The following is a 27,938-nucleotide window of genomic DNA, read 5'->3' on the forward strand; positions in this document are numbered from 1 at the left end:
TTGGAACCCTTAGTTAAATAGCTACCGTGTAATCAGTAACCCCTATTAAGGAAATAATCATAGGAAACGCAGGCTGTGGAATATCATATCACGTTGGAGATATATACTTGATATTTCTACTAAACGAATTTTAGTCTAAAACCGTTATCATTGTTATCATTGTATCACAACTGATATCAAAATCAACAACTGTTCTATCTCCAATTTTCTAGTATTTGCTCAATATATCTAATATATTTAACTGTTATTTGTTTTTATACTAACACTATTATATGCTTTGGTAGTTTCTTACTTTTATAAGTTGACATATTCAATAAAGTTTACTACAAACATTAACAAAGAAAAAACTAGAATTTACATATCGTCATAAACCTACGTTGCCTTGGAAACGTTTTTTTATAGGTATACGGTAATTTTGAACTTAACATTATCTGAAAAGCCTGAAACTCAAAACCGTTAAGTCTCATTAAGAGTTGCGATAGTATTGAGATATGTTCTTGTAGTAAATTTAGTTATAATAATACATTTTTGCTTGCAGTCAAGTCAGGACTGTTCATTAGCTTTTCAGTATGTTGTCCGTGTGTATATTTGTTATTATATTTTGTAGTTTTTGGACCTGCAAATATAGAGCTCATGCAAGTGCTTACTAGATAATATATACCACAATGTTTGTTAATATGAACAACATCTTCTATACTTATATTTTTGTACTTGCATACGCTTAATATTTTTTTCGAAAAGCTTCTTAATAATATCAATAATATTATATTAATTATATTTCAACGTTATTGCAGTCTGAACGTGTGGCATACTAAACGATTAATTTTGAACTTAAATCACTTAAATTTGTAATACTTCTTTTTTGTAGGTCAAAAAAGGTTATGAGCTTGCCTCATCATACAAAAATTTTATATTTATTAAGCATTTTAATTCATGGTTTACCTCTATCAATAAACTGCACGAAACGAAGAAAATTGGTACCCTACGAATAAAAAATAAAGTCAAAGTGTGTTTTAAATTTTAATTCCTTTTTTTGTATTGAATTATTGACATGTCTTTTCAATATTTTCTTAAGTGCGGGTTAAACACTAGTTTTGAATAGCCTAAATTGAAGTAAACACTGGAATTTACCAGAAGTAATATAAAGAAGACAAACAAAAAAGTTAACCCTTATGGTAAATGAAAATTATTTTATTATTGGTTTAATATTTATTAAGATTTAAAAAAAAGAGATTTTATAAACATGTTTTTATAGTCTCAATTGCAGTGCACCTTAAGTATCTGCTATAAATAAACAGACGTAATTAAAGTAGTGAAATAAAAAAAAAAAAATAAGCCGTATTATCTTGGGTTAACAAGTTACATTATTCAAATCAATGCGTTAACTTGTTTCTACTTTTTGGAAATGGATGAGTGTTGTAAATTTGCAATACATATTCCTAATGTCTTTTCTGCTTATTTTTCTTAGATGTTAAGTTATGTTTAGCATCTGTATATGCTAACGTTGTCGTAGTAATGAAAATATAATTTTGTTGGAAGACTGGGACTTTATACTCTGTAAGATGGATATAGGTTAACATCCAAATCAAGGAAAAGAAAATAAGTAATGGAGAGGGAAAAGTCGTCCCGTTTATCAATATATTTGTTATTGTAAATTGTTTGTTATGCGATAAATCTGGAGTAATTAAAAACGTTAATTCAATATGCTATCAATATATTTATTTTACAATTATGCAAAGTTTACATTTCTAGTTTTAAAATCGATGACAGATATTGACAGTATTGCCTATTAAACATAAGTAAAATTACAGTTCTAGTGTAAAACTTGCATATCAAAATGTCTTCTCCAACAAAAACGCCATCTTGTTGATTCTGCAATGCATTGTTTGCAAAGGTCTCACTGATCCCTAAAGTTGTTAAAAAAAATTTATTGCACATTTTGATATGGTTTCCATCAACGTTAAGTGAGTACGATCTGTGAACATTTTTCTTTTTTTGAACAGGTTCGTTGTTATCATCTAAATATGTTATAGTTTTCTTTTGTGTTGTATTAGCGATGATAAAATCCTTCTTTCTGTCGTTTGTATCCAGAGACCAAAATGTTTTGAAAATTTGCTGCCTATGCTCGTCGTCTATACCTAAATGACATTTAAAAGTGCATTTTGAACAGTCTACAGGTTTTACTTTTTTTTCTTCAACAACTGTCCCTTTCACTGAAATATACTACTTTCCAGAAAGTCTCAGTTTTTTCCTAATATTCTTCTTCCATGTTTCAGGGATCGCTTTCCGTTTTCTAAATAAAGACTTTTGTGGTGGTGTAATAAAATTCGGAGCTTTTCTTGGTGGTGTTCGTTTTGCTTTTCTTGGTCTTCAGTTGTTTCATTTCCCCTCATTATTTTTTCATCAGGAACGGTCAGGCCTTCTTGCTGTTTTTGCTCATCTTCTAACTGGGGCTCACCGAGCTTAGGAATACATTCTATTGTTGTCTCTGTTTCTATTTCATCTATGTTCCCTATAACTTCTGTGTTTTCTACCTGTTCTATTGTTGTTTCTGTTTCTATTTCCTCTCTGTTCCCTATAACTTCTGTGTTTTCTCCCTGTTCTATTGTTGTCTCTGTTTCTATTTCATCTCTGGTCTCTATAACTTCTGTGTTTTCTCCCTGTTCTATTGGTGTAGATATTGACGTTCTATGTTGTGCATTTGTAATGTCTGACATACCTGTAATTTCGGAGGTAGGGTTTGGAATATGGACAATTTCATTGGACCATTCCTCGTCAGATGACCATTGGTTATCAGACATCTAGATAATATAAGAAAAAAAGGAATGATATTAATAGTTTTGGAACCTCGAACTAATGTTCTGCACTTATTTACTTGAGATACAACACCTGAGAGCTCAAACATATCTTGACTCAGCCTAGGTTAACTGTGCTTGAGAAACAGAAATATCTTTGCACAAGGTTTTGATAACTAGATCTGCATAAAAAGGTTATGATAAGATTTTATTTCTAAATTAAAACCCCCTTTTTTTAAATTATTATAAACAGGTAAGTAAGAGTTGGTTATATTAGACACTTTAAATTGTGTGTTGCGTCTGTACAAAGACTTATTTTTGGTAACATATAATACTCATAAGATAAGTACGAAGAAGTCTTTTATTGCATTATATTGCAAAATATTCGATTACCGGTAATGAAATATTGCAAGATTTCATTAAAATAATTATAAAATTTCTCAAATAACGTTTTTCTAAATTAGGTCATGTAATTTGACATTCATAGTTTGTTTATTCTTAAACATAATATATAATAACGATTCAACAAAATTATCTTAAAAATACTAGTTTCAAATGTGAGAGTTTATAACATGAAACGAGATATAAATATTGTTGTTGGTTAATATTCAGACTTGGTGTCAAAGGTATTTGGGCTTAATGTCATTCCTTTATCTTACCTTTAATTAGATGGTGTTTAATCTACGTCATCAACAACTAATTTATCATACATTGGATCTTCTCAATCTGAAAATGGTGAAAAAAGTCATTTTTATGTGTTTGAGCTTTCGATTTTTCCATTTGATAAGGAACATTCCGTTTTGAATATTTCTAAGAGTTCGGTACTTTTATTATTTAACTTTTTTATATCCCCTCCTATAAGAGAAAAATATCATAAACTCTTGCTTGATAACTAATGATTAAAAATAATAATGATCCTTACTTTTATTCATCAAATTCAAAGATATTTAGCGTTATATCAAATTAATATAAATTTACGTTGTATAAGATTAAAAAAGCAACTAAAAACAGGCATCTAGATTTGACTAGAAATCCTAATTGGATTATTTATTTGATAAAATACATTGCAATCACATAATTAACTTGAATAAATCAAAATAATAAAAGATATACATACCATTTAAAGTTCTTTCGTCTGTATTCCAATCTAGAATTTTCATTATATACTACATTACCACATGATCAGTTTCTATTTTGTGTAAACTACAATTCACTTATATTTGCTTTACGACTTCTTTTCACTCTACATGTGTATTTATAATAAACATCTGGAACATATTATCTACTGATAAGCCCTGTAAGTTCTTATTGCATCAAAATAAATATGTATCATGCAGAGCCAAAACCACTTATCAGTTCTTACTGTTATATAGCGCAAACATCTAAATTAACCAGAAATGTATTCTAAATCTTCAAAATGATTTATCTCAAAATAATACAGTTTGGTTGAAAAAAAAGTTATTTAACAATTACTTCTGATTTTGCATTCTATAGTATTTTTAGGTGCAATGGTTAGGCATTTGACTTTTAATTTCAATTCAGATAAGACATTTAAGTTCTATCGTATAAAAAAATCAATGCATTATTTGATTGATCTAATATTTATAGGGATTATTTATAATGCAGTTCACCATATAATAAGCAAAATAACCCATTTTGAGTACATTTTTAGATACGACTCTTTGGCACTAACCCCTCGATTTGTTACTTCCGGTTTGAAAAATATCACTTCCGGTATTATTTGATAGTTAACTTGACACTGATTCCAAAAATATATGATTCTATATATTTTTACATTAAATAAGTACAAACAATAGCTATTTCCGGTTTACACAAGGTAATTTCCGGTTGGCTTTTTCAAGGTCAAATGGCTTGCAACCTAATGCAAAAAATCCCATGGCTTTATCATGTATACATATGAGGTAAAAGCAAAGGTCAAAATCTAGAGCGTCAAATAAATCTATGACCTTTACCTCAATTTCAAGTCATTAACCAAGGACTTCAAATCAAAAGACCCTAGGTCTTAATTATATATGGTTAATGAGTTATATCACCATACACGTAATTTTAAATACAAGAGGGGAGAAAACTCTAATTAAATTTTAGCGTACCCTTTCAACCAAAATTTATGTTTACATGTAGTTTAGGTTTTCACTACACGCAGTCGATAGTAAATGTAGGCCTTGTGTGGGTTAAGTGTTCATAAAACTAGATATTAAGAACGTGGATTTTATAGTGAATATTTAAGGAAGTTACAAATATTAAAAAACATGATTACAATAACATATGAATTAAGTAATTTACCTATTCATATGACAAAAACTCAAAATTATTTTTACAGTTAGTACCAGTCCAGACTGTTCAATTCCAAAATCACCCCATGTTGTGACTGGGGAATAGAAATATGGTCACTTGGATCGGCCGTAAAACCCTTGCCAAAGTGGGGCGTCCGTTTTGCTGTGGGGGATGTACAAGTACTCAGCCACGTCCAATCAGAATGGGAACATTACATCCGATGCCTCGTGAAGAGAGAATGTCAAGATATCTGCGCGTTAAGAAACATTGCAAAAACTCTTTGAGGGGTCCGAAGGTGGCCTGTTGCAAGGCAAAATTTCTGTCCCTATCCAATATACTCTCAGTTTTCAATGGCAGTCCGAATTGCCCCGATCTTCATTTCGGATGGCCTCTATTACAGAACTTAAATTTTGTATTTATTGTAAATTTATTCTCGACCTGACCATGCATGAAATATTTGCCACTGGATGTTAATCAATCAACAATCAATCAATCAATCATTTTGAAAATCCTTTTTTGGGCTACTTTATGCTGTTCTAGCCCGCGTAATCGTGACATCTTTAGAACTCTCAAAGTTTTCCAAATCAATAGAACGATTTGCTTAAGGTACACACCATTCATCGCCGTGGGACAAACCATTTATTTTATTACCTTAATAGCAAAAAAAATTTCAATAACATACAGGATCATTTTTTGAACTCCATGTTGAAATTACTCCCTCCTCCCCGCCCTCTATTTTCAAGGAATCAAACAATTTTCTCACTTCCCTCCTAAAACATTACATAGAATTGAATTAAAAATTCCTCTGTACATTTTTCATTCAATTCTATGTAAGGTAAATGTAAATTACGTGTACATGTTGTTTACTGGTGTGAACAATGTTCATGTACCGGTGATTAAAACCCATGTACAGATGAGAACAAATTTAATGTGAAACCAGTGTTCATTACACGAAACTAATTGTAAACAGGTTTACAGTACGCAACGTTTGGTGTAAACACGGCCTTAGATCTTTACATAAGGGAAATATATTCCTAGATGTACAATGATATAAAAAATTTCAGTAAATTTTGTTTAAACAATAAAATTGAGAATGTAAACGGGGAATTTGTCAAAGAGACAACAACCCGACCAAACAGCAGAAAACAGCCCAAGGCGACCAATGGATCTTCAACACAGCGAGAAAATACGGCACCCAGATGCAGGCTTCAGCTGGCCCCTTAATAAAAATGTGTACTAGTTCAGAGAAAATGGACGTCACACTAAACTCCGAAACATATAGATGAACCAAAATAAACAAACAAAAAATGTCCGTTCTTTCATGCCATTCCTGGGCTGGTGATACCATCTTGGACGAACAGTCTACATGCAGAGATATCTTCATTTACCCTGTTATACGTTCCCAGTTTGTTTTACTCATTAACAATAAAACAAACAATAATCATATATTGTCTAAACTGCGAATGCATTAAAAATTATATTATCAATAAAACACTAATTTTACACATAATTTACTGTATTTATCGGTTTGCATAGTTCCTAACATTAACAGTTCCAATTGTACTACTCCAGATGCGCATGTCGACAATTAATTTCATTGCAGTGAGGCCCGATGCCGAACTATTTGAAATTCAGAAACCTAATACAAAACGTATAAGAGCTGATCAAACAAAAAGGACCAAACGTATAGACCATTCTGGACAAGGAATCAGAGATTTGCATAAAGGAGGTATAGTCCGTAATTTAAAATGTTTTCCAAAAATCAAATTTCAATCAGACATTATCCGTATTTTTATGCCCATGATGCCAGTACCAAGTACTTTCTGCTGGGTTGGAGATAATCTAACGTACAATATACATCGGTCTGTTTAGTTCTTGAATTCCATACTTATACGGAAAGAATTGATAAAAAAGAAAAATACATTTGAGACTAAGTAACCTAATAAGCCTGGAAATCGCATGGCTATAGCTATATGTGTGAAGAAATTTACGTTTAAAAGTAGAAAATCAAAGTTTTCATCCTTTCTTTAGGCTGTTATTTTTTTTTTATCTTATTACATGTTATGCATGTATAAGATATAACCAAGGATTCAATTAATCAATCCAGGACGGACGATATTGAAGACTTGTGTGGGCAGTGGGTCATCATAGTACTGACTATAAAACAAAATTGAAGTTGCAGTCCCAGATTTTTTGAAAAAAATTTTTTTTACGACGACGATAAACAACGACAAACGTTCACTATTAGCTGTTATTTCAGAATCCGTTTTCTTTTATAAATAAAACTTAAAGCATCTCAGATGCAGCATTTGGGATAGAAAATTAGTAGGTTGTAAAAAATAACATTTCATGAAGACTTTGAAAAATATATGTTAAACGTATCAAGAAAATGATTTCCTGAAATATGTAAAATCAACACATTTTGATATAAATCAATGAAATCAGTTGTCAAATCATTTACTGCATTTGAGGTAAATGTTTTGAACTCACCGTTCTTAAACCATTGTCGTGATGTCAGCCTATTCATTTACCGTGGTAATATAGGTAAAAGTACGGCCTTCAACACGGAGCCTTGGCTCACACCGAACAGCAAGCTATAAAGGGCCGCAAAAAGACTAGTGCAAAACAATTCAAACAGGAAAACCAACGGTCTAATCTTTATAAAAAACGAGAAACACTTATGAACCACACCAACAAACGACAACCACTGAACAACAGGCTCCTGACTTAGGACAGGTGCAAAAAAAAAAAATGCGACGGGTTTTAAACGTTTTAACAGGCGCCAACTTTCACACTAACCTGAAACAATGGTATAACATTACAACATGAAAAGACACACAATAAAATATCAATTGAAATGGCTTAACTCGATCAAAAACACAATACACAAAAAACAAGTAAATATACACTGAATGAATAAGTCAGTTTGATCTATGACACAATATAAATAAAAAAAGATGTTTCAATGTCAAAAAGACAACTTGAACCAAGGACAAAATAGCGTTAAATAAAGTAACGAACCCAGGTAAGTTTAAATATAATAATTTTGTTGTTAGGAGTACAGGAACATTTTTTACAAACAAAATTTGTTATTCATAGTACGAGTACAGAAGTGAAACTTTTTCTTCATACTCAATGAATATCAAGATATCAAGTGTGCTACATATTAAAAATAGTAAGACAAGATATAACGAAATAAGTAAACATTGAATAACAGAATTGCAAATTGTGTCAACTGGTCAAATTAACACGAAAGTACGATTTGAGAGTACTCGCAGTTACTGAAAGCTAGTTAAAAGCAATAAAACATTTAATAATAAAAAATCATGCATCAGAGACTAAAATCAATTAAAACACATTCCAGGCAGAGATTTAGTGTTTTAACGCCATGGACAGTCAAAGAAGACATGATTTGTGCAATGCCAAAATAAAAGTAAGGACAGGCAGTAGGATAGTTAGGATTTAACCTTATAATAAATATGTATGATGTTATGTATAGATAAAACAATTTCTAAATAGAAAAATAAACGTGGATGTGTATATGTACATCCTAAAAAACCATTCGAAAAGAATACAAATTTAGTTATGTTTTAATTTGTTGATGACAAAATCGATGTTAGTGCAAATGAAAACAATATTCAAAGATATCTATTTTACTTGTTTTGCGGTAAATCTAAATTGATTTATCTACACAATGGTGTATACACGCCTACCTTTGTTTTCGGAATCATTCGTTGTAATTATGTAATTATAATTGTCCCTTTGGTATCTTTTATATATCTCGGTTTCCGATTGGTCAAATTTTATTGCTAAACATAAATGTTTCTTGGAGCTATCTCATTTTATATGTAAAAGTCCAGAGAGAGTCTGAATGACATTAATGGAATGGGAAAATTAGACATACCTCAAATTACACTTGTAAGATTTTCTTTCACGAAATCTTTTACAAATTTACTATCTGGATGATAAGTTCTATTCAGACAAATACTAACAGGTTTTTTGAAAATGCTTTTTATAATTAATGATTTACTGCGAGTCTTATATTTCCATCGGCTGTGGGAAGGCAAAATAATTAAGGTTGACATACTTGGAGAGGCCTGCTACGAATGATTCCGACAACAAGGGTAGGCGTGTAATACACAATTGTGTAGATAAATCGATTTAGATTTACGGCATAACAAGTTTTAGTGGGGTAGAAAACGAAATATATCGGAATTCGCGACCAGCTGACATTTTTCAAAAATGCAAGTTAAGCACCTAGTGTTATACATTTGTATGTGACCCGCCATGACATTTCCGTTGGTTTTCCCGTTTGAATGGTTTTACACTAGTAATTTTTGGGGCCCTTTATGGCTTGCTGTACGGTGTGAGCCAAGGCTCCGTGTTGAAGACAGTACTTTGACCTATAATGGTTTACTTTTATAAATTTTGACTTGGATGGAGAGTTGTCTCATTGGCACTCATACCACATCTTCTTATATCTATTATGGAGGTAGAACTTCATTGTTAGAAAAACGCCGTTAACTATTTTATATAAACGTAATGTAAAATTTCGTATGAGGACATACACGTTTATTTCTATACTTAATTTATGTTTTGGATGCTTTTTACCATTGCATATAAAATTTATATGATTTAAAGCTTTTAGCTAAAGCAAGCGAACTAATCATAAACTTCCAAAAATTAAGTTTACTTTGCGGTATGGATTTTTGCTCAATGTTAAAGGCCGTATACGGCAACCTTTATCTTATAGTTGTTACCTTATACGTCATTTAGTCTCTGGTGGAGAGTTTTTTCATTGGCAATCATACCACATATTCTTATCTTTATAAAGTCATAGCCACTTAATACCTCCCTCCCATCATAGATTGAGTGATTAAGATAAGAGTGAGGTACAACAATGTTAGGGGTGGCATTTGAAAAAGGTTTATGCATTTACCATATACGTAGCTGAGGACCAGCTCCATCCCCCCCCCCCCCCCCCAAAAAAAAGAAAAGAAATAAATATAAAAATCCGCCTCTGACTTTATAAGTTGAAGCCCGGTAAAATTAATATATAAATTGAATGTAAATATATCAAATTTATAACTGTTTTCAGATAGTTCCTTCAATTTCCTCGAAATTCAAATGAATAAGTATTTGTGAAGAAGAGATTAGCACTTTAACTTGGCTTCTTATTTTGCTGGCACTGAATTATACATCCTATATAAGTTTTGAAGAAGTTTTACGTGATCGTTTGAAGTAAAACATATTTTAAATACATAAAATAATGATACAAAAAATCGAAATTCTCTGCTCTATAGATTTTTATAAACGGAGTCTAAAATATATCCATAATAAATGCACCGTATCAAATGTATATTCAAGAACACCTGCTGAAAAACTGTTACGCCGAAATGACAAAAGTAAAACAATTCAAACGAGAAAACTAACGGTCTAATTAATGTACAAAATAATGAACGAAAAACAAATATGTTACACAGCAACAAACGACAACCACTGAATTATAGGCTCCTGACTTGGGACAGGCACATACATACAGAATGTGGCGGGGTGAAACTAGTTTGTATTGTAGTCAATTTAATTCATTTGAAATTTGTATTCAAATACGCTGTTGGAGAAAACTAAGCTATGGCAAGCCGTTTTATTATTTATTCTAACTTCAAGATATGTCATATAATATATAAGATATCTCATATGAATATAATCTAGTTTTTAAAAGATATCTTATTAACTTGATAAGATACCTTATATACTTTACAAGATATCTTTTTTACTTTATAAGATATCTTCTTACGTTTATAAGATATCTTATATACTTTATAAGATATATCATATAGTTTATAAGATATCTTATATAATTTATAAGATATCTCATATTATTTATAAGATATCTTATACAGAACATTTCACGAGATATCTTATAAATTATATGAGATATCTTATAAACTATATGAGATATCTTATAAAGTTTATTAGATATCTTGAATTTAGAATAAATAGTAAAACAGCTTGCCATTCTAAGCGCCAATTAAAATACAATAATTTTGTATTTCATAAATTAGTGCCTTCGATACATGTAATAAAAAGTCGTCATCGAATAGTCTCATTATGCCGTTATTCAAAAAGACTTGTTTCATTGTTATTACAACAAATAGGTCATAATAACATCACATAGTGTTTTGTTTCAGTATGTTCTATATAAATATACAAAAAGCCAATTTTAGACAAGGTACCCCAATAATAGAATTTAATTCAATAATAATTAAATTCAGTTATTGTAATTATATAACTTGGTATGATTTTAATTGACGGTGTGTTCGATTCATTTTTTTAGTGGTCACTTTCATATGCTAATTAGTTTAGCCCGCGAAATGTTAGTCCGTGCAATTTACCTCGTGTGGTTTGGTCATTTGGATTCAAACCTTACACGGAGCTTGACCAAAGCTATACAATTTAAAACTAAATTCTACACAGAATAAAAGATGAGTATTTTAATTTTAATTTTAGTTTTAGAATTAAGCAACGTTTTATAAAGAATAATAGCTCAATAATTTAAACTGTTAAATTTTTATTTCATTTGTTTGATCATTTTTAACTTTGTTAAATGCTTTAAATAGACGTTAACTTTTTCTTTGGTGTAATATAATTGAATTTAAATTTTGTTATTGCGTGAACTATCGTTAATCTTTTCTTGGATATTATTTTATATTTTTATTTGTAAATTGAGTAGATAGTTATAGTTATAGTGCGAGTTGTTATAACAAATTGTTTTACTGTCTTAATATGCTAATGAACATTTCCCATGTTATTTAATTTAAATCCAAATCCAAATCTTGCAGTACTAAGTAACCGGTGAGTACGCCTTATATCAATTTCAACATAAATGTATATTTAATTTCTTTTTCGTCCTAAATATGCATGAAATAGGTGCCACTGGACGTTAAGCAACCATTAATCAATCATTATTTTCGTAAACTATTGCTAGTCAAGGATGTTAGTTAATAAATTGTTTCATAGTTTTCATGTTTTATAGCCGATTGTAGGGTATGAAAATTTCTCATTGATGAAGGCCACTTCATTTGATATTTGGTGGATACCTCAATTATTTCTTTTATGACTTTCGTTATCATATGTTTGATATTATCATTGTGAATATACTTGAAATATCTACCACTGGACATTGACAGCAACAATCAGTTTTTGCGCTTTCGTTTTTTCTACGTGGTTAATGACATTGTATCTTAATACTAATTAGTCAATGAACATATTGAAATATTTGTTTTTCATATTGATTCAATTGTTTAATTTAGGGATGTAACATTGACAAATGATAGAATATTTTACTAATGCATTGACTAACATTGTAATTATTTGTTTAAGCCAGTATGCCGAGAGGAAAAGGAAAGAGGGTGCTGCCAAATCGTGCTGCACGCAGGCAGGAAAATCATGTACAGCTACCGGTAAACAGAAGGCGTCGCACAAGGAGAGCTGAAATTATTGGACAAAATGAAGTCAATCCACAACAGTCGTTAATGCCACCACAACAGCCATTAATGCCTCCACAACAGCCATTAATGCCACCACAACAGCCATGAATGCCACCACAACAGCCATGAATGCCACAACAGCCATTAATGCCACCACATCAGCCATTAATGCCACCACATCAGTTATTGCCACAACAGCCAATTCTACCACCACAACAGGTTGGAACTCAAGACGTCCCCCAGGAGCCCACAGAACAACGAGTTCCGGATCAGGGATGTGTACAACCAGGGCAGCCCACATCTCGTAATACTGTACAAAATGGTGAGATTTTAGTTATACCTACTAGTAATGATGTTGATGTGTTTGTACCACAAAAATTATAAACCAAATTTAGAATTTAGAATAGGTTGATTTGGCCAAATTACTGTACAAAAATTTTGTTTCAAATATTGATCAATCGAAAAAGGGGATAGGTTTTGATGAAGATGGGGACATTTTAATTGAAAGAAACAAATATTCAAAAGTAAAATCATTAGCTAACATTGGTGAGTGGACTGAAGGTTTTCTAAATTATATGAAAATTTTATTACAAAGATTTCCGGATTTGGCAAATGAATTGATTAGCTATATGACTATTATTAGGGGGCTAGTGTACCTTTTGAGAACGTTTATAAATATGATAAGCAATTTCGAATTAGAAAAGCTCGAGATCATATGCGTGCATTGGACGTCATTGATGGGCAGCTATGGCTTCAGTTTATTGCAGTAGGCATAAATCATGTTCAACAGACATCTTCTTATACTTCTCACACAGTTAACAAACCTTGCTACGATTATAATTTTAAGGGCGTTTATACTCGTATGAATTGTGTATACAGCCATTCATGTATAAGATGTAGCCAGTTCCATCCTTTGATGTACTGTACAAATTATTCTATAACAAGAATAATCCTCGAAGTTCTGTAACTTCGTACTATTCTGCTCCTAGGTATCAAAATTACCCTAGGGCACCCGTTACACACAATTTTGCTCCAAGGTATCAGTCCAGTGCTACAACGCAGTCAAATAGGTTTTTGAATCCACATAGAAATTTTAACCAAAATACTCGTTTTTCAATAAATAACTATAGATTTCCTGGTCACCAGGCAAACGTTCCACGGATGCAATTTAAATATTTTCAAATTTTAATTTTTTACAGCTTTCAATCAACAGTATGATATTTGGTGTTTGGGTTTTACCCCTATTAATACTACGGTTTTAGGGAATATGTTGAAAGACTACCCCGATAAAATATCGGCAAATATATTATATAATGGTTTCAAATATGGTTTTCGAACACATTATACAGGCCCAAGGGTTGCTTATGAAAGCAAAAATTTAAAGTCTGTTTTACAAGATCCAAGTTTAGCTTGGAGAAAAGTCATGGGTGAAGTGTAAAATGGCAGAATTGCGGGCCCCTTTTATTATCGACCTATTTCAAATCTACGAGTTTCTCCCATTGGCATTGTGCCAAAGAAAACGGGTGGTTTTCGTTTAATAACGCATTTGTCTTCACCAGCTTATGGCGGTGTCAATGATTTTATCGATGAGTTCTATACTTCAGTAAAATATTCAACTTTTGACAATGCAGTACACATGATAAAAAAGCTAGGTTTTAAAGCGGAAATTGCAAAAATGGATATAAAGTCCGCCTTCAGATTATTGCCAATGTTTCCTGGCGAGTTTGATTTATTGGGCTTTAAAATTGAAGATTGGTATTTCATAGAGAAAACGTTGCCCATGGGGTTATCGGTGTCCTGTAGTCATTTTAATCGATTTTCATCATTTTTGCACTGGGCCGTAGAAAGAAAATCTGGACTTAGTGATATTGATCACTATCTAGATGATTTTTTTATTTTTCTGGAGCGGAAAATACCGACATCTGTCGGAAATTAATGAGCACGTTTTGCAATGTATGTGTTGAATTAGGGGTTCCGTTAGCTGAGGACAAAACTGAAGGGCCAAGCACGAGAATAACATATCTAGGTATAACAGTTGACACAGTAAAATGCAAATTCAAATCCCAGAAAACAAAACAATTGAATTGCTTCAAAAGTTGAAAGATACCAGTAATCGTAAAAAGATAACGTTAAAACAATTACAATCTTTATGTGGTTTATTGGCTTTTTGTGCCAGGGCTTTACCAGCTGGACGTGCTTTCAGCAGACGTTTATATATTGTTTGTCAGAGAGGGAAAAAACCGCATCACTTAATCAGAATATCAAAAGATATTTTGGATGATATTTCAATTTGAAAAATCTTTTTAAAAAATTATAATGGGATTATTTATATTTTGGACGACGAGTGGTTGTCGAGTTCTGTTTTAAATCTCTTTACCGATAGTGCTGGGGGAATAGGAGGCGGATGTGGTATATATTTTATTGGGAAATGGTCATATTTAGCTTGGCCTATGAATTAGAAGGAAGACGTTTTCAGAGACATTAATTATTTAGAAATGATCTCCATCGCATTAGCTATTTATTTGTGGGGTAGCTTATGGCAAAGAAAGAAAATTTTGTTTCATTCAGATAACCAGTCTGTTGTAAAAATTATTAATTCCTGCTCATCAAAATCACCTCGTGTTATGTCACTTGTTAGACATATCGTGTTGTGGTCCTTGTTGGGTAGTTTTCACATTAAAACCGTTCATATTCCTGGTTATAAAAATGTTTTTGCTGATTTAATTTCTCGTGGAAAATTTCAAAAATACAAGGAATTGGCTCCATGTGCAGAACCACACCCCACTTTAGTTCCAGCGGACTTTTGGACAATTTTAGACCAGAAGTGTTGAGCCTAATAGAAGCCTCAAATTCTTCAAATACTTGGCTTACGTATCAAAATGGACTAAATTCATTTCAAAACTTTAAACATAAACTAAATTTGAATGACGTATGGCCATGTCCTGTTTCACATTTAGTTAATTATATAGCTTATAGATATAAGAAGATGTGGTATGAGTGCCAATGAGACAACTCTCCATCCAAGTCAAAATTTATAAAAGTAAACCATTATAGGTCACAGTACGGTCTTCAACACGGAGCCTTGGCTCACACCGATCAGTAAGCTACATGTTTAAGGAAGAATATTCTTATTCCACTGTGAAAGCGTACCTTTCATGCATTAGTTTTTATCATAAGATTAATGGTTTGTTGGACAACACTCATTGTTTTATAGTTCAAAAGATGCTCCGTGGCATGCTTCGTTTAGATACTAGTAAACGACACGACTGTCGTAAGCCTATTATTATTAATATATTAACTAGACTTTTAGATGCACTGAAGTTAAAATTGAGAATGGAAATGGGGAATGTGTCAAAGAGACAACAACCCGACCATAGAACAGACAACAGCAGAAGGTCACCAACAGGTCTTCAATGCAGCGAGAAATTCCCGCACCCGGAGGCGTCCTTCAGCTGGCCCCTAAACAAATATATATACTAGTTCAGTGATAATGAACGCCATACTAAACTCCAAATTGTACACAAGAAACTAAAATAAAAAATAAACAAGACTAACAAAGGCTAGAGGCTCCTGACTTGGGACAGGCGCAAAAATGGGGCGGGGTTAAACATGTTTATGAGATCTCAACCCTCCCCCTATACCTCTAGCCAATGTAGAAAAGTAAACGCATAACAATACGCACATTAAAATTCAGTTCAAGAGAAGTCCGAGTCTGATGTCAGAAGATGTAACCAAAGAAAATAAACAAAATGACAATAATACATAAATAACAACAGACTACTAGCAGTTAACTGACATGCCAGCTCCAGACTTCAATTAAACTGATTGAAAGATTATGTCTTCATCATATGAATATCAGGCACAATCCTTCCCGTTAGGGGTTTAGTATCATACCATCATAACATATATGAGAAGAACATAACCCGTGTCATGCCAACAACTGGTTTTTAAATAAATGTGTTTAGTTTGTTATTCAATATATGAAACATGTTTATTTAAAGCTTCATTTTCAGTTGCATTTTTGGATTTCTTCGTGTTGGAGAAATTGCAAAATCAAATTTTAATGAGAATCATATTGTAAAACGATCCAATTTAACAACTGATACTAATTCAAGGTCACTTAATATAGTAGTTCCTTCTTCTAAAACTGATCAGCTGGGTAATTCAGTCACGATCATTCTGGAAAGGAATAAAATTAGTTCGATTTGTCCTGTTCAGTTGATGTCTGACTATATTGCCATGAGACATAAAGATGATGGACTTTTATTTTGTCATGCAAACCAAAAAAAACTCTAACGAGGTACCAGATGGTTTAGATGAAAATAGTATTAAATTGAAAGGTCGATGGAAATCAGCTGCTTACAAAGGTTATATAAGAACAAACCTCGTATAGTCCCAAATCACTTAATTTCAGGGTACCGGAAAGATATTTGGGTAATTGGCTCTTCAATTGTTACAAGAGCAAGTGATCACGCTCATATTAGGCCTATAGGTGCATCGCTTGGATTAGAAAAAAATGGATGTCAGTTAGTTTGGATCGGTATGTCGGGTATGAAATGGCAGAATTTGGTTAGTTTGGTACAAAGTATTATTAATTGGAGAAGTATTCCGTTTGCTGTTATTATTCACTGCGGGGGTAATGACATTGGGGACACACCATGTCGAGAATTACACTTCCGTATGAAGTTTACCATAGCCATTCTCTCAAAGATGTTACCTGACACTTACCTTGTGGTCAAGTATTTTACATAGATTTAAATGGAGGTTCTTCAATAACACTGGAGCTATGGAAACTACAAGACGCAGAATAAATAGGGGGATGCGTTCATATTTGCTAAAAATAGGAGGACACGTTATAAAACATACAGATTTTGAGGATAAACATGTTGGCCTTTTTAGTGACGATGGGGTGCATCTTTCTTTCATCGGCAATGATATATTCCTAAATCAGATTCAAGGAGCTCTGGAAATGTTTTTTAAATTTCCTCATTGTTTGGTTTTCCCTTACAATGAGTACAATAGCTTAGATGTTGTTTTAACTATTCAGTTTATCAATTAAAATTTTAATGAAGTTTGACAGTATTGAATTTAAGCTGAAGTTTATGTTGATGTTGATTTATCAATTAAATATTTTAATGACGTTAACAGTATTGAATTTAAGTTGATGTTGATAATGATGTTGATGTTGAAGTTGATGTTGAAGTTGATAATGACGTTGATTTTGATGTTGATGTTAATTGAAATTTGTTGATTCTTGCTGTTAAATTTGTCATGCGGTAAATTTTATGGCGGATTACCAGTTGCGCAACTAGTTACTCAACTGGTAATTTTGGCCGAATTTACTTTAAGCTGCTATGGATTGCCCAGTGGCTTCTGATATAACTTTGTTACTGCTGGATCGCCCTTCAGTAATTCAATCGTCATCAAGTTTTGATTGACAAGTTGGTTGTGTTTCTTTGTTGCAATAAATGCCATGACAAATTTACAGCCAAATAAATCTTATTTTCTATAATGCTTTTGATTCATAGTTTATTTGTTAGATTCTTTACATCATGAGGTAAAACAATGAGAATACAAATTTATACAATATAAGTACACTTACATTTTATCTAGACCCCCTTTTCAATCTATGTGTATATATATATATATATAATAAGCCTGGAAATATCGTGGCTGGTCACATATCAAGGTATATAGGAAATTTGTTTTTCAGAGACAAGTGCCTGTGATGAATTGACAGTAACCAATATCGTTATGGTTATTCAAATTGAAACAATTTTTAGTTCAAATAGTTGAAAAAAAAGTGAAACTATCAAAATCTAATGTTATTGAATTGTAAATTGCCCGTACGTTTTGCGAATACTAGTATATGATCAGACGTTTCACTATTTGTATTTTTTATAAGTTGTAACGGAACGAGAAAGGTAATTAACTCAAGTCAGCCTTTGCTGCAAAGACAAGGCTATGACACTGAAGGTGTCTAGATATCTAGTTAAAGCTTATCCATTAGATTGGTCGTTTTAGAGTATGTATATTCGTCTTTACATGAAATAAGAATACATCTGTGAAGGATTTCGTAGGTCAACATTTCATCTTTAGAAATATTCATAAAACTTATTATTTGAACTGATTAATTTAAATCTCTGAAAATCGAAGATAAACCCGATTTAGTTAAATTCTACATGTTCTTTTTTTCACCAAATATAAGTTGCACTTCTGCAAATATAGAAACTTCTTAAACGGCTAAAACTGGGTCACTTTTACTATGAAGTTCCGTAAAAAATCATTTCTTAGAATGGAAAGTTCATATGCGCTACTGCTTTTTTTAAAGGTTAAATCATAGGGCTATGTGGCATATTTTCAACATTTATATGCCTCGAAATTCTGTGAGTTTAAACTTATACTAAAATTTTGTACTACTCCTCATTTCACTTTAGGTTGTCCTCAGAATACAATTTGATCGCTATCCATGTGTATTTATACTGGCAAAAGTTGAGTCTTTATGAGATGAAATTTAGATATCATATCTAGAAACCAGTAGGTAAACAAAACAAAATATATATGAATATCAAATATCTTCCCAAAAGAGGCGTGGTTTATGAAACAGCTGTAATTACAAAGTGCAACCTTTAAGCATTTATGATTTGGTAAAATTTTCGGAATTACGCGAAAAATAATCCTAAACCTTTTCTTAATTATTTGAAGGGAAGTGATAAGGACATTTTTTAATAGAAGCTATTAGATTAAATCGATTCTTGGTCCTGTATTGCTAGATTTGAAAAGTATTGTTTTTTTTTAGTAAATTTAATTATCAGAAATAGTACATGTATGATCAAAGTATTTATTTGACTTAAAATTGTAGTTTTCCTTAGGAAATACATGAGGTGCATGGTATATTATAAGATTTGTACTTTTAAGCTTTAAATGAACATTTTTTATTGAAATGCAAATGAAAACATATCAATGTAATAAATGAATAATGAATTGCAATGGATGTTTAAAATAGACTATCTTTTCATCACAAAACATCTACGCACTCATAATCATAGTAATCTAATATAATTAAAGTCCTTTGAAAGTGAAAAAAACATATATTGTAAGAATTTTCACTTTTAAGATTTAAAAGAAGGATAAAATGCAACGGTTGATTTAAAAAGACGTAGAAATATCTTCTTATTCAAAGTTATAAACAATCTGATAAAAAAAGTCCTAACTGAAAAATATATAAAGTGTTCTTTTTAAATCTACATAAATAGGGAGCAATTGACATGTACAGTCGTGAGACGTCCGCCAAAGTTTATAACCATAGACGACGTCCGCCTAATGCTGTAACTGAACCGTCTGTTAATGCAGTCTTAGGTCGTGGCAAACACCACCCTTGACAGTAAATGTAATGACTATGCTCTATGCTACTAAATATTCATAGAAGATAGTCAACATTTGTGGATACACTATGCAGAACAGAGGAACCATGGATAGTGGTATTAAATACACCAATCTAGGATTCAGACATTCCAAGTTGAAGAAAAGCTGCACATCGTTGTTTGATTGAGCTATTTCAGCTGTAAGAAAAACCTCCTGATGTCGAAAACTCCAGTACGCTGCAAGCTGACACTTGATTCACAAAGCAAGAAAAAGAGAGAATTTGAAAATAAACTTACAAATTTGAAGACCATGAGTATTATCCAACAAATTCAATTCTCAGCTGCTCTTTTCCCACATACTACACTTTGACTAGATTGGTAATATAATGTCAAATGAAGTTGTAATTGAATTGAAGTTCCTTCATAGTTAGAGTTCTAATTGTAAAATATTTCGGAATATCATTTCCAACAAGAACAACCATATTATAGTATAACGAGTATTGCTTCTAATTGAATAAAGGGTGACATTTAAAAAACGGTATAATGTAAAAGAGAAACCTATTCTTACCGAGATAAAATTGAGCATTACTTTATCCCCGTTGCCAAAAGCTAAACTACAGGTACAACGTAAAGAATCACATAACGTCATACAACTTCCTCAACAATGTCACCGATAACAACATCTCAGTCTTGACATATTCTACAGATGAATGAAAGCGCTAGGCACTAAAACGCATTTCAACTCGCTTACTGATATTTTGTTATATATCGTAGCAAAGAAACTAATGCAGAACTAAACGACGAAACGATCGAAATTGAGAATGGAAATGGGGGAATGTGTCAAAGAGACAACAACCCGACCAAAGAGCAGAAAACAGCCGAAGGCCACCAATGGGTCTTCAACAAAGCGAGAAAATCTCGCACCCGGAGGCGGGCTTCAGCTGACCCCTAAACAAAAATGTGTACTAGTTCAATGAAAAACAAACACACAGCAATACGCACAGTAAAACTCAGTTTAAAAGAAGTCCGAGTCCGATGTCAGAATAGGAAAAAAAAATAAACTAAGCAAAATGACAATGATACATGAATTAACAAAGGACTACTAGCAGTTACTGACATGCCAGCTCCAGACTTCAGTTAAACTGATTGAAAGATTATGTCTTCATCATATGAAAATCAAGCACAATCCTTCCCTTTAGGGTTTTAGTATCATATCATCATAAAATGTATAAGAACATAACCCGTATCATGCCAACAACTGGTTTTAGAATAAATGTGTTTATTTCCGAGTGAATCAATATTAATACCAAAGTATGCCGTATTTAATGGAGTTGACAACAGTATCGTAACTATATCCCTTCTGACTAAGTCTGTTTAAAGGTTTGGTTAGCTTTTGAGGTGAATGTCGACATTTTTGTGCTTTGTATAGAATATAACCATAAAAGATTGGATGTGAAATACCTGAACTTATAAGATGTCTGCATGTCGATATATTTACGAATGATGTCCTTATACCTATGATACAATTTAGTAAATGTTTTGACTAGTTTGTGATATCGAAAACCCTGGTTTAATAATTTTTTCAGTAATACAGAGGTTTCTTTTGTAAAATCAAATACACGAGCGAATCAAAACAGTTGAGATATATAAACACCATAGGAACGTCACCGTCTATAAATGAATAATTAACAAAAGGAAATGAAAAATCATCTCTTTTATCATAAATTTTGGTATTAAGCTAGAGATATAGATATCAAGATCCAAGAAACGGCAGTGTTCATTGTTATTATGAACTTTATTTTAAGTCAGCTTAGCAGGATAAATCTCTTTAGTGTGCATACTGAAGTCGTCATTATTGAGAGCCAATATAGCATCCAAATATCTAAAAGTGTTATTAAATTTTTGTATCAGATGTTGTTTCGATGGGTCTTAGTCATAAATTGTGACTCATAACAATACAGAAACAGGTCCGCAATAAGTGGTGCACAGTTAGTCCCCTTTGGAATACCGATAACTTGACGATATACGGAATCTCCATAGCGAACAAAAATGTTATCTAGTCAAAATTCAAGGGCTGTTATCGTATCAAAACAGGTCCAATTGATATACTAGTAGTTCTTTTGTCTGTTGTTACTACAAAATGACCTAAAAGAGTTAGAAGATATATATTCGCATTCTGACTTTTTAAATGCCTATTTAATTAGGTGTGTGAATTTTTTTAATAAGACAAATCAAAACTGTGAACAGATTCGAAATCACCAATATATGCATGCAATTTATCAAGTACTTCCAACAAATTTTTGACACTCCAAAAGTAATTAATTCCACTATTTTCAAAGGCCTTATTTGAAAAATGTATTACCAGGTTTTTGATTGTAACAGGTGTACTACACTAGTAACGGGTTTTACTACTGAAACGGTCATTTTAAACTGAACAGCTCTTAAATGCCTGAATTTACCGCAAGGAAAAATGTCAAGATCTTTTTCAGTTGTTCAGTACATGTTCAGTACACTAACTACTGCGATCGATTAAGTACCAGTCAGTACTGGTTCAGGTAATTAAGAAAAAACGCCTAGCGTTAAATCTAGTACTGTCAAGTACATTTTAGTATACGTCAGTTCATCGATAGAATCGTTGTCCAGTACTTTTCAGTGTATCAAAATAATATGAGGATAGCTTCCCTTTGATTAGCAGAGGAATCGGAAAAAAAAAAAGCGAAAAAAAAAAAAGAAAAAAATAAATATAAAGAGACATGATCGGTAACGGGACTGTACATACACGTTTTTATTAACATGCGTTTCATTTTCATAAATTGGTAAAAATAACATAGATAATAACTGTTAAAATATTTGTATAAAAATAGCAATAACCAAATAACATTCTAATAATTATTCTTTAATGGTTATGCAAATATAAAATATTGATGACTGTAAACTGTTCTAAACTGAGACTACAGCTGTAAACCGATTTCCGTAAAGATTAGAATGATGAAAAATCCCTATAGCTTTCGAAAATATCAACGCTATGATTTCGCGCCATGTGTCCGACTGAATTAACGTAAGTATATATTTTGAAAACATTTTGACAGTTTCGATTGATATACATTCCTTACTTTACACAAGGATTTGCTATACAAATCCTTGCTTTACAAGAGTGTTTGGTTGATTTGTGAACTAGTTGAATGATCATTCCTATCTGTTTATATCGACGACTTTCACAAGAGTTAGAAAATATATATTCGCATTCTGACTTTTTAAATGCCTATTTAATTATGTGTGTGAATTTTTTTGATAAGACAAATCAAAACTTTGAACAGATTCGAAATCACCAATTTATACATGCAATTTATCAAGTACTTCCAACAAATTTTTGACACTCCAAAAGTAATTAATTCCACTATTTTCAAAGGCCCTATTTGAAAAATTTATTACTAGGTTTTTGATTGTAACAGGTGTACTAGCTAGTAAGTAGAATAGACAGTTTAGTAGTGGAACAATGGCTTGAAGACGAAGTAAATATATATTTGTAAGGTGTTTTGTGCAGCTTCGGAAGCCATTACATAGTTGAAACTTTCATTGTAATTGGTTCTGTTTGTAAAGAGGTAGCTAAAAGTTAATGCTTGTTACAGATGTCATTTTTCGAAAATGGAGTCAGTTGGAATGTTGGTGAAGTTAAGAATCTACCTTGTTATGCATAAACTTAAAACGGAAATCACGCTAATCCGTCTTCGGGTTTCCAAGAATCAAACCAAATTTACAAACTGCGACATTGAAATATTAGTTAAGAAATTTGCGTTTCTGACAGATTAATAAACAAATTATGAAAAAAAAAACAGGTTGAACGTAGAAATCATTACAATCAAAGCAAAGATCAATTAAAAAACAAAAGGCAATATATTAACCAAGGTTTGCAGAAATCTCCGTTTTGATTTACCAGTCTTAGATGGAAAACCCAAAATAAACTGTTGTATGCAGAAGTGGTAAAAAATGGTACGAGACAGAATAATTCGAATCGCGGGGATTATCAAAATAATCAATCTCGCTCACCACAGGGAACATATCCTTCATAAAACAATAGAACAAACCCAACGAAGGGTTTACTTCAGAGCCCCATATACCGATATGCGTCCGAATACGAATGCACCAAGGAGGGATAATTATTACTTGTTAGACAGTGGCCCATCAAACAAATATCGGAAAAAGAAAAATACACCGTTGAAAAGAGAAATTCTCTAAATATACTGCCGAAATTTATCCAAAGAAACTTACTTTAATTAAATCAAATATTTACATGTACAGCAATAACTGTCCTTTCTTAGGTTTTAATATTTCATTTGTATATTCTAAAAGAGAGGCGAAAGATACCGGATGGACATTTAAACTCATAAGTCGAAAATAAACTGACAACGTCATGGCAAAAAAAAAAAAGATCAACAGACAAACAATAGTACACAAAACACAACATAGAAAACTAAAGACTGAGCAACACGAACCCTACCAAAAACTGGGGGATCTCAGGTGCTCCGAAAGGATAAGCAGATCCTGCTCCACATGTGGCACCCGTCGTGTTGCTCATGTTAGTACAAACCCGGTAATAATTACAAACCCGGTAATAATTCTAATTCGGTAGGTCACATTCGGGAAAAGGGGACGGGATTGTAGTTAGGACATAAGGAACATATCCGCTATCATCTGTGAAAAGGATATTCCATAACGGTCAACCAATTCGTGATGGCGTTCGTAAAACGTACAAAGGGATGATTTCAATTTCACCACTTGGAACTCTTGGTTTAAAAGCTTCCTAGTAAGCAGCAACCCTCTATCAAGGAAATCATGATATGAAACACAAGCCCTGGAATATCGTATCAACTGGGAGATATATACTCCGTATGCAGACGCTGCTGGAATGTGGCTACATAGAAATAGACAGTTCACAATTGAAAAGCTGAAATCATCTCTTTTGTCGTAAAGTTTTGTTTTCAACCGACTCTCATTGTCAATTTCTAGATGTTAGTCAAGATATGTGGCAGACTTAACTGTATCTGTTGTATCCTTTATCACAAGTTCGATGGGATAGATGCGTTCAACATAGTCACCAAATTTTGAATTATTTAGTGAGAAAACTTCATCTATATAGCGGAAAGTAAAGTTAAAGGATACTGCTAACTTCTTTTCTTTCTTCCTAAGAAGTTCTTGTATGAAGGCAGCCTCATATGAATAAAAGAACAAGTCGGCAAGAAGAGGGGCACATTTTGATCCCACGGAAATGCCGATTGTTTGTTGAAAAACACGTCCTCCAAAGTAACAAATATGTTGTCAATCAAGAAGTCAAGCATCTTGATAATGTCAGTTTCAGAGAATTTTTTGTTTGAATCAGAGTGATTTTTTACAAAGTAGGATTTATCTCTCCCTAAGACAAGATACTTGTATCTACGTCGGTCATTGTTTTGTATGAAACAAAGCAGGACCAACTCTTTCAATATGTCTTTTAGTTTGGAATGGGGAATACTTGTGTAAAGTGTAGAAAAGTCAAATGTTTTAATACTATTGCAAGATGGAAAGGTCTTAGATTGTATGTACTCTAAAAGATCTTAGGAATTTTTTAGTATCCACATCTGATTCACGCCACCTCTAGAATAGCTAGTTTCACAATAACTTTGAAGCCCGGCTTTGATTGCTGATAAAATTGATGTTTATAATTTAGAAAGAGGTTTTGTGGAGCACTTGGAAGACCCAGCAATATACCGTTGTTTGTAAGGACACTTTTTTTAAAACTGTAGTTTAGGTATCCAATACAGTGATGGAAGATCCAGTTCTCCATCTTTGGTTGAGATACTAAAGGAACATTGAACAGACCTATGATTATTCAGGATTTCCTCTTTAATAAGTGTTCAGGGGGTATATGTTGAGTTTCCAAGTGAATTGCCAATTGTCGAATCCAGTAGTCTTCTTTTAGTCTACGGAGAGGTGTTGCAAGATGAGGATTGTTAGTCCTGTGGTATATTTTTTCGATGATGCGAACTTGCATCGAAAGGATTGAATGATCAGGCTGGTTAAAATGCTGGTAAACAATCTCGCTTGCACTGGAAACTATTCACAAAAATACTCGAAAAAAGGGAGGATTTTTCTTTTCCTATTGTTATTTTTCCTTTTTTGAACTGGTGTGATGTTACTTTTGCGCCGTCTTACGATGTTTATATATCACAACTGGTTCGATATTTCAATATACCTGTGTTTGTAGTGACGTTTCGGATTTTAATGAGCTTAATCTGTGTATTAATGGTAAATTATTAAGTCAGGGGTTTCATTACCATACATTACTTAAAACCTTTACTAAATTCTTCCCTAGATACAAAGATTTGGTTTGCAAATTTGGCTGTACCTGTAGAAAAGAAATCATAAACGGAATAGCACATCCTAATTTTTACGGTGGTGTTGTCTACAGAGCCCGGAAACTTAGATACGATCCGTGTAAAATTATCAATCCTTTAAATAAACTTTTTCTAAAAGGTTACCATTTCAACACTGTATTTAGATCTTTGAATATTGTTTTATTGGTACAAATATCGATGTTGTTATCAGTTAATTAAAAGCATACTTAACATATGCACATTCACAGTACTACAATCTGTCGATGCCTTTATTTTGGTATTGTACAAGATCATGTTTTCTGTGACTGTTAATGACGTCTTTACAATAAATCCATTGGATGTTGGATGTGTACTGAGTTATGTTTTAGTCTTAGATGCATGATGTTTTTATTAGTTGTTATTGGATTTGAACTATCTGTCAGTAACTACAAGTACTCTCAAACTTTTGACTGTACTTTGTCTTTTTTGTTTTTGTATAAATACCCTGCCACGTCAGGTCTGTGATTTTATTAGATGTTTTATGCTTTGTAGCGATCTGATGTGCCCTTTCAACTGATTTTTATAGTTTGTTCTTATGTTGTACTTTTACACCACTGTCCCAGTTTAGGCTTTACCCTGACTCAAATCACTAATAAACTCGATTTTATGAAAGACACACATGCATTTTTTCGTAAACTGAGACTTCTTGAATATTTTGAAAACAATCGCTACGACCAGAAATCTTTCTCTTTTTTGGTTAAAAACATGAAAAAAATCAATGCCCGAAATAAACGAAATATAGTCGTAAAAAGGCAGCCGACATTTACAATTTTACAACGATGGTTAATTTTTAAAACAGCGAACATGTAGCTTTAAAGGACTTGCAAAAAGTTCTAACTATTGTTTTCAAGGTTGACAATGACTGTGCGAATGTTATCATGGCCACTGATCATTATAAAGAAATGATGACTGATCAATTAGATGATACACAATTCTAATCCCAGGTAAACAATAGAGTGAACAAAACAACCATTTCTAAGGTTAAAAATTAACTTTAAGATTTGTTGATCACATAATCAAAACTGAGGCTGACTATATAACGAAGTTAAATCCACCAATTGTTATGGACTCCCAAAAATCCATAAATCTAATGATATCTAATTCAACATCAAAGATCGAAATTCTTCCTGCCTTCAACAAGAGTGCACACGCTGAAATATCTCGTCTGCTATACTGATCATTGATTTTATGTTGATAGTCCTAAATATAAAGTTGTACTACAAGTATCACATTAATATTTATGAATCAAGAAATTTGAGGTAAAAGTCAGATAAACCAAGCCGGAAATACATGTACACTTTCAATACAATCATTCCATACACTGAATAAAGATGACCTATTGCTTATAGTATAAAAGAAACAGACCAAACCATGGAAAAATTATATTGACCAATGAACCATGAAAATGAGGTCAAGGTCAGATGAACCCTACCAGTTAGACATGTACACCTTAAAATCATTCAACGCATCAGATATAGTTGACTTATTGCTTATTGTATCTAAGAAACAAAGTTAACCAGGAAAACTGAGAATTGACCAATGAACCATGAAAATGAGGTGAAGGTCAGATGATTTCTGCCAGAC

The 27,938-nt window shown here is 32.3% G+C and overlaps 3 protein-coding genes across 3 annotated transcripts in view; all 3 read right to left on the minus strand.

Moving 5' to 3' along the window:
* The window catches only part of LOC127719662 (beta-1,3-galactosyltransferase 5-like), a 115,538-nt gene that overhangs the window by 78,549 nt on the left and 9,051 nt on the right, over nt 1-27,938 (minus strand). The gene's annotated exons all lie outside the window — the stretch shown is intronic.
* The window catches only part of LOC127719664 (beta-1,3-galactosyltransferase 5-like), a 38,098-nt gene that overhangs the window by 2,425 nt on the left and 7,735 nt on the right, over nt 1-27,938 (minus strand). The window lies entirely within an intron of this gene.
* Nucleotides 1,767-3,544, minus strand: LOC127719665 (uncharacterized). Its single transcript, XM_052225897.1, has 2 exons — nt 3,455-3,544; nt 1,767-2,801 (listed from the first exon to the last, which is right to left on the minus strand). Exon 2 carries the CDS (start codon nt 2,799-2,801, stop codon nt 2,241-2,243), a length of 561 nt encoding a protein of 186 aa, XP_052081857.1. The 5' UTR covers nt 3,455-3,544; the 3' UTR covers nt 1,767-2,240.

The sequence above is a fragment of the Mytilus californianus genome, unplaced genomic scaffold (genome assembly GCF_021869535.1).
Source record: "Mytilus californianus isolate M0D057914Y unplaced genomic scaffold, xbMytCali1.0.p SCAF_11, whole genome shotgun sequence".
Lineage (NCBI taxonomy): Eukaryota > Metazoa > Mollusca > Bivalvia > Mytilida > Mytilidae > Mytilus > Mytilus californianus.

Excerpts from the sequence above, each read along its gene's own strand:
- LOC127719665 (XM_052225897.1), bottom strand. The coding sequence starts at position 2,801 with ATGTCTGATAACCAATGGTCATCTGACGAGGAATGGTCCAATGAAATT.